The sequence below is a fragment of the Corapipo altera genome, unplaced genomic scaffold, assembly GCF_003945725.1.
Source record: "Corapipo altera isolate COAL_440 unplaced genomic scaffold, ASM394572v1 2b, whole genome shotgun sequence".
Classification (NCBI taxonomy): domain Eukaryota; kingdom Metazoa; phylum Chordata; class Aves; order Passeriformes; family Pipridae; genus Corapipo; species Corapipo altera.
This window is the reverse complement of record NW_020884874.1, coordinates 24,726,690-24,740,715: the sequence shown is the minus strand read 5'-3', so window position 1 is coordinate 24,740,715 and position 14,026 is coordinate 24,726,690. Positions and strand designations below refer to the sequence as shown.

Below are 14,026 nucleotides of genomic sequence, written 5' to 3'. Positions count from 1 at the left end.
TGTTTCCCCTCTTTTCCTTATCCTTTTCCCACTTTCAGCACTACCCAAGGAATACCAGAAGATAGGAAAAGCATTGCAGACCCTGGCACTGGTCTTCAGCACTAGTGGATACCAAGGTACTTCTATAGCTTCATTTGTACTTTAAAAGAGGTATTTTAATTATATTATGCTACTTTTTTTTTTCTGAAGATCTTAATGCTTTCCTCTTTGAGCTTTAGATGTCAAACATGATTCTGGAAAACATATTGAAAACTTGTTTCACTGTATATATTATAGGGTTTTCATATTCTAGTTTGCAGTCTTGTTTTCTCTCACTGTATAATCATGTGGTGTGTTAGTGGTGGTGGAGGAGTTTAGCTTGATCTTTTAATGTATAATCTGGTCACTGACCTCACTGACAAAACCTGCTGTAGCATTTTTTGTGATTTCAAAAGGAAAGGGAAGAAAATGTGGCACTGAAAATAGTTGTCACAGAACTATTGTGACTTCATGATACAACTCCACATGAGGATGGAAAACTTATTACAGTATTTTGTAATGGATTATGTGGGCTGGAGGGTTGGCTACTGTAGCCTTTTCTTGTCCTTCACCCTTGCTTCTCTTCAAGAGCCCTAAAACAGAGCCTGTCATCTTAGGTATGAAAGTTGTGGGAGGGAAAAGGAGGGCATCAATTGCTCAAAGTTCTCCTAAAATGTAATCTTTAGATCAAACTTCAAATCCTGCTTTGATATGTTAAGCTTTGCTGATGTTTTCCAGATAACTGGAAAATATTTCCTCATATATAGAGGAAGCCTATTGAGTCAGTTTCCTCTGGATTTCTCCTTTCAAATGTGTTTGACTTTTGGGGTTTTTTTCTAGACTTGATAGCAAATTTGCTCTGTTCTAAAACCTTATATGTTATAGCGTAGAGGCTTCCTGAAATGTTTCTGTCTTTGAACTATTAGTTGACCAGTACTTTGATTACTCATTTCTCTCTTGCTTTGTACTCTTAGAACATTTTGCCCCATAAACCATGTATTAAAGTACAACCTTCTGATATTCAGACTCTCTGTGGCTGGAAGCATTGGAAATAGCCATAGTCCCTGTAGTTTGCTCTCATCTGTGTCCTGTACTTCAACAGGATGACTGCTTAGTTAGAATTGGAGCACAGCATATTGCCTAAAAAGTTACTTTTGGATGTGAGAATGAAGTAGAGGATTTACATGGTTATGTACTCTTAGCATGGGTTAGAAAACTGTAAATCCTAGCTGGATAGAATCTGCAGCAAGAATTCTTGAAAAAGGACTGAAAATTGCTTGAGCTATGACACACATTTTTTGCCAGGGTAAAGGGAAAACAATATGGCTTAAAGCAAGGATACAAAATTGCAGATCAGCAAGTGAAGGAAAGCTTCAATTTGATTTCCAGCATCTTTGAATGGTGTGAAAAAATAGATCCCATGATGCTTGAGAACAAGGCAAGGATGTCTCTTTGCCGTTTGCCCAGTTGTGTCTGGTTGCACCCTGGTATCTTGTTGCAGAAAGTTCCCTTCCAACACATGCCTTTGCTCTGATTCCATATATTTTGCTCTTTTCAATAACTGGTATACCAGTGTATTTTTTCTGAATTAATAATATATAGGATTCTTTATTTTTTAATTGGAGTTCCCAGGAAGAGAGAGCAAGTACAATGGACATGTGGCTTTTAAATATCTTCATCACTGCTGCCTTCACTTTGTCCTGCCTGCTGTTCATGTACAATTTCACTTGATCATTCCATGTGGTACAGGTCTGTGGATTAAGCAGATTCTGTGCAAGAGATGTAAGTGCCTGGATTTAAACCGATAGGATGCAGCTTTCCTGATCTCAGTATTTAAAAGAGGGCACATTCCTTTAAATGAAGAAGTAGTATCTAGGCTGAGTATGAGGTATGATTTTTCTGGACCATCAGTAAAGAGGAACAGCTCATTCAGCTATGCTTAAAGGCATTCAGTTCACTTTCTGTTGAGAACTGAATCTCTTCATCCTTGCCTTTTGGTTTTGGTTTGTTTGTTTGTTTTGAGGGTTTTGTTTGTTTGCGGGTTTGTTTGTTTGTTTTGAGGGGTTGGTTGGTTTGTTTAAATACTAGAGTTCCAGAAGTTCAAGCATACTGAAGATTGCAGCGACTGATTTGATGACACAAACACTTCCAGCTACTGGTAGCTGACTTCTGACATACTGAATACACTGTTAGTTGGTTCATTTGCATGGTTAGGATGGGATGTATCTACTGTCCTTATCAGTTTTATCAGTGCTGCCTGTTTGCTCTGCAAATGTCGTCTACTGCCTTTTCTGATTTCCAGCCTAAAATGTTTAAGATTGCACCAGGCAAGATGCACTTGTTAATCTGACTCACACAAGCTCTTTTTCTTGTGCTACAGAATGAGCCTTATCAATTAGTTGCCAGCCACGGTGCATATTAGCAATCTGTCCCCAGTATTTGCAGAGGCAAAACTATTAAGGACACATTGAGAGGTTCTGATTTAAATTGTCCATGGGCCTATATACTGTCCAATTGGTTTTAAGAATGTGTGTGTGTTTGGCAAGTATGATCCTTGTCTAAAAATGCATATTGGACAGCACCAGAACATGCCTGGAAGTGTCTTTCAGCCTTGCAGTATGTTGCCTATCTTACTGTATCGTATGATGCTCTTAGGTCAGCACAGCCTTAAATAGGCTCAAATAGGAGAAAAAAAATTATTTCTTTAGCAGTGTTTTGTTACTGGACTTATTAGTTTTTAGGATCAGTCACTTTCCCTCAAAGGTTTTGAACTGTATGAAACCAGTCTAATGGAAAGTAAGAATCGATTGATAGACCCGAAGCAACATTCAGTCATTGTTTCCTTTAGGACATACTAAAATGAAGGGATCCTATATAATAAATCTCTAACATAGATTAAACCGTATGTTGTAGTAAAAGAAGATACTAATGTTCAGATTAATTGCTAATGAAATCAATGGTAATTTTCAATGAAGTCACTGACTAATATCTATAGAATAAAAACAATAGTTCATAAAAGACTGACCCCTGCCTAATATCAAGACATATTTTTTTTCTTAAACTGAAGTTTGATATCTGCAAACTATACCTTCCCCTTTCTACTCTCTACTTCAATTTGCTTTCTGTACCATTGACTACATGCTTTGGACAAGCTAAAAAGGATGGAAAAAGTCTGTGGTCTTTTGGGAAAGTGAAGTGGCACGAAAAATACAAGAATGTAAGGCTCGTTTCCATCTTTGTCCCACGTAGTATTGTCCTGTTAGTAATACAGTGTTATGAGTGCTTGTGATGTTGTCTAGCTTAGGATTTGTGGTGATGTCTGTATTGTTAAGTGTAGATTGTTGGGCCCTTTGATCTCTTTTGTATGATAATGAAAGTTAGAAACTCACTCTGAAAGCCAGTGATTTTTACAGAGCTTGAAAATTTTATCTGAGAGTTCCCTAAAGGGTCAGAAATCTTGTTGGCAAGGAAAAAGAGTTACTTTAGCCTCCTTCTGCTTATCTGCCCATTGACCTATGGTCCAGGACTCTTGGAGAGCTCAGGGATAGCATCACTATCACCCCTGTAGGGCACTGTGCAGAATTGACTGCTTATAAGGTATGAAAATCATTTACTAAAAATCAGAACATCAGTTGTTCTTCAGTTTTGTTAGCTGATCTTCTCTTGTCACCCTCCTTATTCTTCCTTCCTTTCCATTCTGGTACACTTCTGTTGCCACATATGGGGGATTACCTATGTTCTTAAACTACAAAAAGTATGAAATGTCAAAGTAAATAGTGATAATACTGTGTTAGAACTTTCATTTTCTGCAAGATCTTCAGTTTATTCCTCTTTTAATATTTTTCTTGCCTTGAATCAAGGCAAGTTTCTTGTTGTAATTGACTTACTGTAATTTGAACGTTTATGTTTACTTTTAGGAGAATCTGATCTCAATGGAGCAATAACAGAAGCAGGGAAAACCTATGAAGAAATTGCCAGTCTTGTAGCAGATCAGGTAGGAGTATTATGAATGCATTGGCATACTGTGTACAAACATGTCACCTTTTGGATGCTTCTGACTTTTTTTTTCTCTTCTGTTAAAACATAACTGCTAGTGCTGTAGGCCAGTTAAATGAAATTGCTGTTAACACTTTCCAATGCACTTTCATCTTCTTTTCTTCACTGCTTCAGCTTAGAGGGGATGTGATGTGAGGGTATTTCAGTTGGATCAGAAAGCCACATTCTGGTTTCTAAAATACTAAAATGTTTACTTCCTTTTCAAATATATTTGTTTTCTGATGTCAGTGAGCTGCCTTTGTTACTGATACAAAACAATGATTAACAGAGGATAGGGTTTCTGCCTTCCCTGTGCACTCTCCAGATGTCTACAGGATCCAGATCTTGGCTGTGTTTCATTGCTTTGACATGCAGTTGCTTGCTTCGGTACAAATCTAGCTTAAATAAACCTTGATTGGTGTTCAGGTAATAAATCGATCTTTAGTCTGTTAAGCTTAAAGTATCCAAAATGCAGATCCTGTTTATCTCAAGGTTGAGACAAGATTCTTAAAACAGCTTTCCTGGTGCACCTTTGCCTGTACATATTTGTATATGTAATGAGATTGTACATGTAATGAGGTTGTACTGGTAAGTCATCTTGCTTGAAAATTTAAGGCAAAACCCCTCACTTCATAAGTTAGTGTTGAGTAAAACAAGGAACAGAGGTATCTGCTCACTCATGCTCACTGCCTTTCTCTAAAAAGCTTATATTTTAATAAAAACCTTTTCATATATGAAAAACTTTCAATAAACAATTAATATTTTGGTTTGGTTTTTTTGTATTCTTTCCTTCCTTTTTTTCCCCTTCACCCTTTTTTGGCATCATAGCTTCTCTTCTGTGATTGTTAATATGCCACAGACAGTTTTACTAATGCTTATACTTTGTTTATTAGCCAAAGAAAGATCTTCACTTTTTGATGGAAACGAATCATGAATATAAGGGATTTCTTGGTTGCTTCCCTGACATCATAGCAGCTCATAAGGTATGTGAAGAGCCTTTCTTTTCAAGGGTTGGGCAGTAGGGACAGCAGCAAAAGTGGTGGTCTAGTACACTGCATTTGTGCTGCAGCCTGGCCCCTGTTTCTAGAAACACTAAAAGATTCTGTGAAACTGATGTGTTGATTTTTAAAATAAGAAGTACTTAGGGGGGAAGGAAACTAGAACTTCTTTCGAGATTTGAGAATATTATGACTTTCTGCTATAAGAGAGCAGTAGAAAGTTCATGACTTTCTTCAGGTTAACTTCATGTCCCAGTGTAGTGAATAGCAGTAGTGTAAATTTGTAATATTTGAGTCTTATGTGATGGTTGATACTAAAACCATACCAGTATTGTAGGAAAACTTGTGTACACTTACATGGCTGGCTTACTGATATGTGATAAACAATCACACACTGCCTGGAAGTTTCTTAATATCAAAAAACCAGACTAGGGCTAACATTTCTGGAGGAAGAAAAAACAAACAAACAAAACAAGACACCAGCAACAAAAAACAACCACTTGTTTCTCTCTAATAAAAAAACGATGCTGTCTAGTTTTGGTCTTAGAGATCTCCTTATGGTCATGTGCCTGCTGTAATGTATTTCAGGAGACTAAAAATTGTGAAGTATTAATCAAGTACACAAGTATGTGCTTGTGGTTTTTTTATCACTTGAAATGTTAAATGTATAAAACTAAAACATAAGAACATACTTCTGAGAGCAACAAAGAAAAATGCATATCAGATTGTGTATTCTTTCTTCAAGACATTTACAGTCCCTCATCCCACAGAATCATCGGGGAAAAATACCATAAAAAGAGGAGAAATGTTTTTAAAGCTTGAAACATAAACTTACAGCCAAGAGACATGTAAACAGATTCTGCTGAATGTTTTTTGGCAAAATACGTTGTGTAGGGGAGGTGTATCTTTTTATGCTTGCTATTGATGTGACACAAGGCTTTTCCTGAATTGATGATTATGCATTGCAATGAGTTGTAGTCTCTTGAAAAATAGTTTATGTTGCCTCATCTTGTACAATGTGTAAATAAGGTTCTACAGGAACCAAACTTGATAATTTGAGGCTTTTGGATGTCATTTATATTGGTCAGCTGTATTTTGAAACTTGGTCATTTTGTCCTTTTTGTATATACCCTTGTGCGTTACTGCCTGAACCAAACTCAGTTTGCTGGTGACTCTATTCATGCCTGTGTTCGAATTCACTTTTTGCAAGGACTCTTGAAGGCAATGAAGTGAAATAACAAACTTCGGATGAAAATGTGAGAAGGCAGAATCAGTCATTGTGTGTGTATGTATGTGTATAGCATGCAAACTCAAAATGTGGCTAGTGGTGTTTTAGGTTACTATAGAGGCCTCTAAGTTGACTACTGTTTTAATTTTTTCTGCATTTGGTTTCTACAGGGAGCAATAGAAAGAGTGAAGGAAAGTGATAAGTTAGTTGCAACCAGTAAAATAACACCACAAGACAAACAGAATATGGTGAAACGTGTGAGCACCATGGCTTATGCACTACAAGGTAAACCAAATTTTGAGCTAAATGGCAAAGTTATAGACCTCTGAAAGACATCTGTTAAGTAACATACTTTGAAAGAAAATCTTTATACTGGAATAAGAGCTAGGCATGGGTTGTTTGTAGTGGGGTTTTTTTGTGACCTGCTTGTATTTTCTTGAATTGCAGTTATTTTGCACCCCTCCCCCTTAAATGTCACATTACTATAGCAAAAGATAAATGTTTTGAAAATGCAATTAAAAATCCCAAAACAACTACCCTAGGCTGATTCTTTGATTTTGAAGTGATAATGTCTCAAATTAAAAGCATTGACCCTGCTACAAGAAGCAGTTCATCATGTGCAGAGGTGTTTTTCTGACTCATGGTTTAGTCAGGTGATTCAGTTGAGATTCGTGTTCTTGTGAATAAGATTTTATTTCCTGGATGTTCATTGAATGAATTTTTTCCTCTTTAGGTTAGAAGTGTTGTAAATATGAGATGCAGGACACCGCACTTGAAAAACCAGGGAAGTGAGGAGTCAGGGTTCAGTCCTGCAGGATATCAAACCCTTAAGTGCATCCTTTTATTGACTTCAGTGAGACTACTCATTGCTGAGGGAGTTGCATCTTTTTTAGCTGGCTTAAAGCCAAGAGTACTCAATATTTTATGTGGCAGAGTAGCACACAAAATTGATTTTAAAAACAATGAAGAAAATCCCCCACCCCCTTCTTCCTGGTCACAGCAACAGAAGAAGATTGTGCTGTATACCTGGCAATTGTGGAAGAAGCTTCTAGGATGACTTTTGCAATCTAGAATATTTCTACTCCCTCTATTGATATCTCAAAATATATTTTAACTTTTTCTTTCAGCCCTAAGCTGTGATCTGACAAGAGATGTAGAAAGTGATGTAAGGTGTTACGGATTCAGTAATGCTGGTTCTCAGGTATCTGTTGAAATAGCCTCATTCAAGAATGGGTCAGACACTACTGGCTGTATCTTTTTTTATTATTGTTATTTTGAGCTAAATATTTACAGCTGTGGCTTATGACTTGATATCCATACCCTTGGAAATCTGAATGTCCTAGCCAAAATCTGTTGGAAACACTTCAGGAAAGAGCAGTTACCTCAGTAGGAGAAAATTCTGCTTGTGTTTTTTGTTGAATCTTTGTACACCTGAGTACTGTAATAAAAGAACCTGTCTTTGTCCAGGAAGTGTCCAGATTTTATCAGTGTGTAACTGACACCCTACCAATTTTACAAACAGTTCCATCATAACTTGATTGCTGCAGGCAAAACAGGTTGTGGAAGCATGAGAACAGGAACTGTGCTGGCAGGGCTGGACACTGAGTCTGTTGCACAGTTACCAACCTGAACTGAGTGCAACTGTTCCTAATTACAAATGCTTCTCTAAAATAATTTTTCTCCTGGGTCTAATTGCAGCTGAGATGAATCACTTCCACAGTAACCGGATTTATGACTACAACAGCGTCATTCGTCTCTATCTGGAGCAGCAGGCACAGTTTTATGAAACGGTAAGGTGCAATATTTCAGTGCTGTTTTCTTGGAATGTGCTGTGCTGCTACTTTTATAAGAAATACTCACAGTACTTCATCCATCTTTTTGTATGAGCCTCTCCCATAGAGCAGATATTTGAAGAATTGTACAAAAAATTGTAAAAAGAATTGTTAAAAAAACCACATCCCAAAGAATGAGTTAAAATAATATTTTCCTATAGATACTGTCCTAGGTACATTACTATCATACCTATTAGAACTAAAAAACAGTGTTCAGAAAAATTATTGTTGACAGCTTAAGGGTTTTTTTTCAATGCCATTACTAGGATAAAGAATTTTAGTTCTCTGATGTGCAGTAAACAAGGCCTACTGCACTGAATATAACAACAAAAAACATTTGAACAGAACTTTCCTCCCATAGGATGGGAGCGAGAAGGGAAGCTTCTGTGATTTAAAACCTAATGTACACAAGTGTGGGGCACAAGAGACAGGAGGGGTTTAGGTGACATTCAATATGTTAACATGGAGCACTCTGCCTACAACTCTTCTCATTCCTTGTGCTTTTATAATTAAACCAGAAAACAAATTTTCTGATGTGGTATACTGGTAAAACATGCAAGTCTAAGTGTGCTGGAAACTGACTTCTATCACTTAAAGGAGTCTCGTAAATAACTGGTTGCCCTTCACAGCAGTAAAATTTGTCAGTGGGACTTCCGAGGTATCTTTAGTGTATGACAACTTTAGGTCCCCATGAGGTCACTTTGCTTACTTTCTCTGACACATCTGATGGAGGTTAGGCATAGGTTTCCCCTTACCTTCATTCAGACTCTTGTCCAGTCTGTTCTGACCCTCCTGGTTGCAGCCTCACCAGTTTCCTTGTACCGCTCCTCTCTCCCCCAGTTCCTCTTCATATGTGGGATACTGGCTACCATGAGAGCTGTGGGAAGTGCACAGAAGCTCTGTTCTGATATTTCAGCCTTGTTTCAGTGGGGAAGTGAGTTTCCTGAAAAATCTGGCTTTGTTCCTGTAGCTCTCCTGTGTAGTGCAGTGCTAGTTAAGCAAATAGGCAGGATGACAGCCCTGCCTACAATGCTTTCTCCAACACAACCTTAGTAGTGAAAGTGCCAAATGAGCAAGGCAGAAAATGTATATATGAAAAGGAAAGTTTTATAATGGAATGTTTTGAGAGTCCTACATACACATCATCATCATGGCTAGGCTTCGCAAATGAAGATTTGGGAAAGGCTCTATCCACATTCATTACATACACAAAACCTGCAGTAAAACCTGCAGTTTTTCATCAAATGAGGAAACAATTTCTTACTCTGCAATCATATTTCTGCACAGTGTAAAGTAACTACATATTAAATATGTTGTGTTTCTTTGTTTCAGATTGCACAGAAGCTGAGGCAGGCACTCAGCCGCTTTCCTGTGATGTAGAGGATAAGGAGTAGTCAACAATAAAGAACAACTCCAAAGTGCTTTTCTGATGTGGGGGCAATGCTAATAAAAAGCCTTTGCTAAAAAGAAAATTAAAAAAAACCCCAAACTTGAAAAAAAAAAAAGAAGCAAACCCCAAACAAACAACCCAAGAAGAAGAAGAAGAATCAGTTGTAGAAAAAAAGTGTTACTTAAATTTTACTTTATCAGTCTAAATCATAAGATAAGGTTTTCTTATCTTGAATGCTGTCCCATGTGTATCATCATTTAAATAAAAACAGCTAGATAATGCTGTCAGTTATAGGGATCTAAATTATCAAACTGATGTGTTGCCATGGACTTACTGAAGACTTGTGTCTATCAGATGTTCTTCCAAAATCTTGTAATCAACATCAGAGTTATGCATTTGTATCCTTTTTTTTAAGTGGGAAAGTGGACAAACTTGAGAAAATGAACTAATACTATTATATTCAATTGACCTCTAGCAATTCACTAACCAGGAGGAATTATATTCATGTATGTTTCTGGCACATGTTCATGATAATCTCCTGAATGAATGTTTTGTTCTTAAGTTTTGCTTCCCATATGCAGCCATGGCACATCGTTCCCATTATGACTTCTGGTGAATATAATTCATTCTTCCCTTTCTTCTTTTTCCTTCTAACTAAATCTTGTACTTGTGGCACACCAACTCAGAGCTTATGTCAGGCTCACTCTTTCTCGCTATGCACTCTGTAAGAAGACAAAGTACAAACAAGGAACGAGCCATTCAGGAAGATGTGAAAAACAGTTTCCCATACCAGCACTTTGACACCCCCAATGTTATGTCATAAGGCACTGGTGTTCCTTAGTGCTGTACAGGGCCAGCTTCCCCTCTGAGAGTTTGAAGTGTTTCAGCAGAGGGGACACTGCCACATCTAACCCCAAATAGTAGAAGTCCCCAGATTCCAACTAAGCTCAGGTCTTTGTGTAGTGGTATGGTATGCTATTGGGCCGGGTTAACTTTTCGTTGCCCTCTAATGCAAACTACAAGGTGGCAAAAGTACCGAATAATCACATTAGTTATCACACAAACTCTGTGCTTTGATCATCATCCTTTATCAGTGTCCTCTTTCATACTACTGAAATACCATTTGAGGCCTTGGCTTTTCACAGGATCAAACCAAAAAAGCCACCACCACCTGTGTTCACAATGGGCACCAACTACAGTAATTCTTGCCATAGGCAAGCAGGAAAGCCAAAATGCAGTTTTTGCTAAAATGTGCCTAGAAAATAAACATTTTAGGAAAGAAAAATCCTAAAACAGGCATTTTACCTATAAGCCATTCTAAGTGATGGGTACAGTCTGCTGGTTCAATAGTTGCCTTACTCTGTTTTGCGTTGGTGTTACTTTTGTGTGCTAGAAGTAAAATCTGGGTCTGCCTGAATAACCTGAAACCAAACCAAACGAGACTAAGCCTAAGTCTGGATGCTTTTCAGTGTCACGAGTTTTGTTCACATTTTATAAACCTTGTCTTTTTCTCCTCCCAATTTTAGTTGTTTGCTTCCAAAATTCCATAGCGCGGTGTTGTTTGATACAGCCATTTAAATATGTACAAATTGTAAAGAATGTGTATAAATGTTTTACACCAAATGTAAGATCTGCTTGCATGTAGAAGCAGCTTATATAATAAATTGTTACAATGTGTACAGTAAATTCTGAAATCACTTTTTCAAGCCAGCATTTTTTTAGTATTTGTATATTCACTTTTTGATAATGAAATCTTTGTAACAGACTCTTACTTTGGGAGGGGGAAGGGGAGTTCTTCTTACCAATCTTTAAATAGCTCCATATGCACTAAAGTTGAAGGTTCTTTATCTTGAATAGACTGTTTTGGAATCTAAGTGTAAGCTGTGCATTCCCAGTGCAGGGAAGCTATGACAGTAGCAACTCTGTCAGACAGATGCAACATTTTGGCAAAAAAAAAAAAAGAAAAACTGTTTAAAGACTTCTAGTAAAATGAAGTTAAACTGATAATAAATATTTATGTATATCCACCAGACTATTTTATCTTTTTGTTTGGAATCATCGTGTTGGTTTTTAACAGGGTGAATGCAGTATGAGGCAATTTTCACCAGCATACACATACTGGTCAGCTGAGGAATGAGAAAGCATCCATGTGTCTTCCATAAATCAGGCATCACAACTGGATGGTGTAATAGTGCTAGTGACTGCAAACCAGCAAAGGCTACGCATATGTTTTAAGCTTTCATTATTCAGGTCAGTCCAGCTCGTGGTTGATGGAACCCTCCTGACTGCAAATAAGTAGTAGAGCACAGTGCTACTGTGTATTCCTGGCTTTGTGTATTCCTGGCTTTGTGTTGGCATGGTGTTGACCCAGAATAGAAATTTGATTGTCTTTGATATTTGTTTTTTAAATCAGACATGAATAGTAGCATAGTTAGGTTTAGTGGGTTGGGGGCAACAGAAAATCTGCACACTGAAGATGCAGTCATTAAACAGGGATAACAAGGTAGCATAAGACTTGAGTGATGCCCTCCTGTATTTTGTTTGTCATAGGTGAATAATTAGTGTCTGGAGCATCAAAAAGCATAAATACTATTTCCTGGCTTATGTTTTCCTTCCAGGCTGAGGCAAACACTAGCATTAGCTCAGTGACTCCATAAAACACATCAAATGCCCTAGCTCTTGGGTTTAACTTTACATTTTAATTGCTTATTCCATTACTGCTACTACATTCAATTTTAAACCAATAAAAATGTAGCTCTACAGAGGGAAGTGCTACCTGTATTTCTTGTTTGCAGTTAATCTGACATGGGATTAGACTGCAGCAGCAGATTTTGCTGCAGTGGTACAGTTTTGGAGGAGTACTGTCTACTGCAGTAAGAAAGAGTATTCTTTAATGAGGCCTAACTTTGCATGAGTACTGAAATTTTTACATTACTGAGCAATTTCTTTTTTCTGTGACAAGGTAGTTGAGAAAGTATGGTCATAACATACACTTCATTCTGTAAATCCTGATTAATATACATCAATTTTATTGCTACCAAAACTAGTCTAGTTCAGTCTGTTAAAAGAGTAATTCAAACTTACAGCCTTGTAAAGAGAGAGATGCAGCTTTTGTGCTATGGCTTAGTTTGACATACACCAAACACTCTGCCAGTTAGGCTGGCCAAAATTACTCCCTCCACAGCTTCATGGTGTGTAGTTGTCCCACAGCAAGGAAAGCATTCACTAGGCAAGTGTCCTGCTACTGCTGCTTCTGCTTTTCTTAGTGCTTCACACTGAGGCCTGTGAGCATGCACCACGGAGAGGCCACTTAGTTGTGTGTGGGGGTCTTTGGTCAGTTGTTTTTTTCACTCTACATATTTTCCATATTTTTCTATAACTCTTCTGATAAAATTAATGCTAATAACTGGTATAACAAACAAGTACGGAACAGGAGAGGTAATCACTTGAGCAGAAAAAAAGCGGGGTTTTTTTCTATCTAAAGAACCCCTAAAAAGAACAACTTTACAGAATTAGAAATATATGGACTGGCTGGTGACCAATCCATCCATCCTGTAGCGTGGTAGTATCAGTTACACCCATGCTATTTTAAAGAATATCTGAGTCACAAATACACAGACTTGGATTAGCTGGGTTTGGTTTTGGGTTTTTTTTTTCTCCTGTGGCTCTCTGCACATGAGTTGTGACTCTGGGATCTTTGCAATAACTTTGGGATACTGGATTTAAACTGACTTAATATCCTTGTTTTATAAAGTTAAAAAATGTGTTTACCTGTTTTTAATTGTCTGAGCCTTTTAGTCTTTCCTAATTGGTCAGATTTTCTTAAACTATCCTAATTTTTTTGCCTTCCTTCAGATTCCAGCTAGTATGCCTACCGCCTTCCTGCTGAACTTTCTGAACTTTAGGTTCTTGTCATATACAGAGTTAAAAACTGTTTGCTTCATGATAGAATTGATTAGCTTCTTTGAACTGGTCCTGTCAATCTGAAACCAGCTTTCTCATGTTTACTGAACACTGTTGTTCCCTTATTCTTACTTGTGGCTGTATTCTCCTGTTAAAGTAGATTTTTGTACATCACATTTTTCTGTCAGGGCTGAAGCAAGGCGACATATCGTACTATTTTCTGTTAACAGCAGACCTTTGCTACCCTTAGTTTTCCTTTTATACCTAGCATCTTTAAAGACTATTCATTTTTTAAAAATATTTGCTATTAAACTAATTTTGTCTTCCCACACAATTGTCAATGCAAGGTCACTTTTAATTCACATTGCCTTCCATTCCAATTAAATCTCTGTGGATCAAAATCTAAAATTGTTACTCTTCGCTGGTTTTTTTTAAATCTTCTGAGATGTCATTCCCAAAAAACCCAAATACTGTGAAGAAGTGTTATTCCAAGGAACAGTTTTCTTTAAAAATACTTAATTTTAAAGATGTTTAAAGTTGCTAGCTCCAAGAGGTTTGTTAGAGGTTATCTCAGCACAATAATGACAAACAGTTGAAAGTATAAAAATAATAGAAAATACAG

The 14,026-nt window shown here is 37.3% G+C and overlaps 1 protein-coding gene across 4 annotated transcripts in view; it reads left to right on the top strand.

The window, feature by feature from the left end:
- The window catches only part of SNX9 (sorting nexin 9), a 59,143-nt gene extending 47,610 nt beyond the window's left edge, over positions 1 to 11,533 (top strand). For all 4 annotated transcript variants that reach the window (XM_027633861.1, XM_027633860.1, XM_027633857.1 and 1 more), the window contains exons 13-18: positions 39 to 116; positions 3,936 to 4,012; positions 4,947 to 5,036; positions 6,450 to 6,564; positions 7,978 to 8,069; positions 9,444 to 11,533. In XM_027633861.1, the coding sequence (XP_027489662.1) occupies positions 39 to 116; positions 3,936 to 4,012; positions 4,947 to 5,036; positions 6,450 to 6,564; positions 7,978 to 8,069; positions 9,444 to 9,491 (500 nt within the window). In that variant the 3' untranslated portion in view covers positions 9,492 to 11,533. The remainder of the gene's footprint in view (positions 1 to 38; positions 117 to 3,935; positions 4,013 to 4,946; positions 5,037 to 6,449; positions 6,565 to 7,977; positions 8,070 to 9,443) is intronic.
- The last annotated feature ends 2,493 nt before the right edge of the window (positions 11,534 to 14,026 follow it).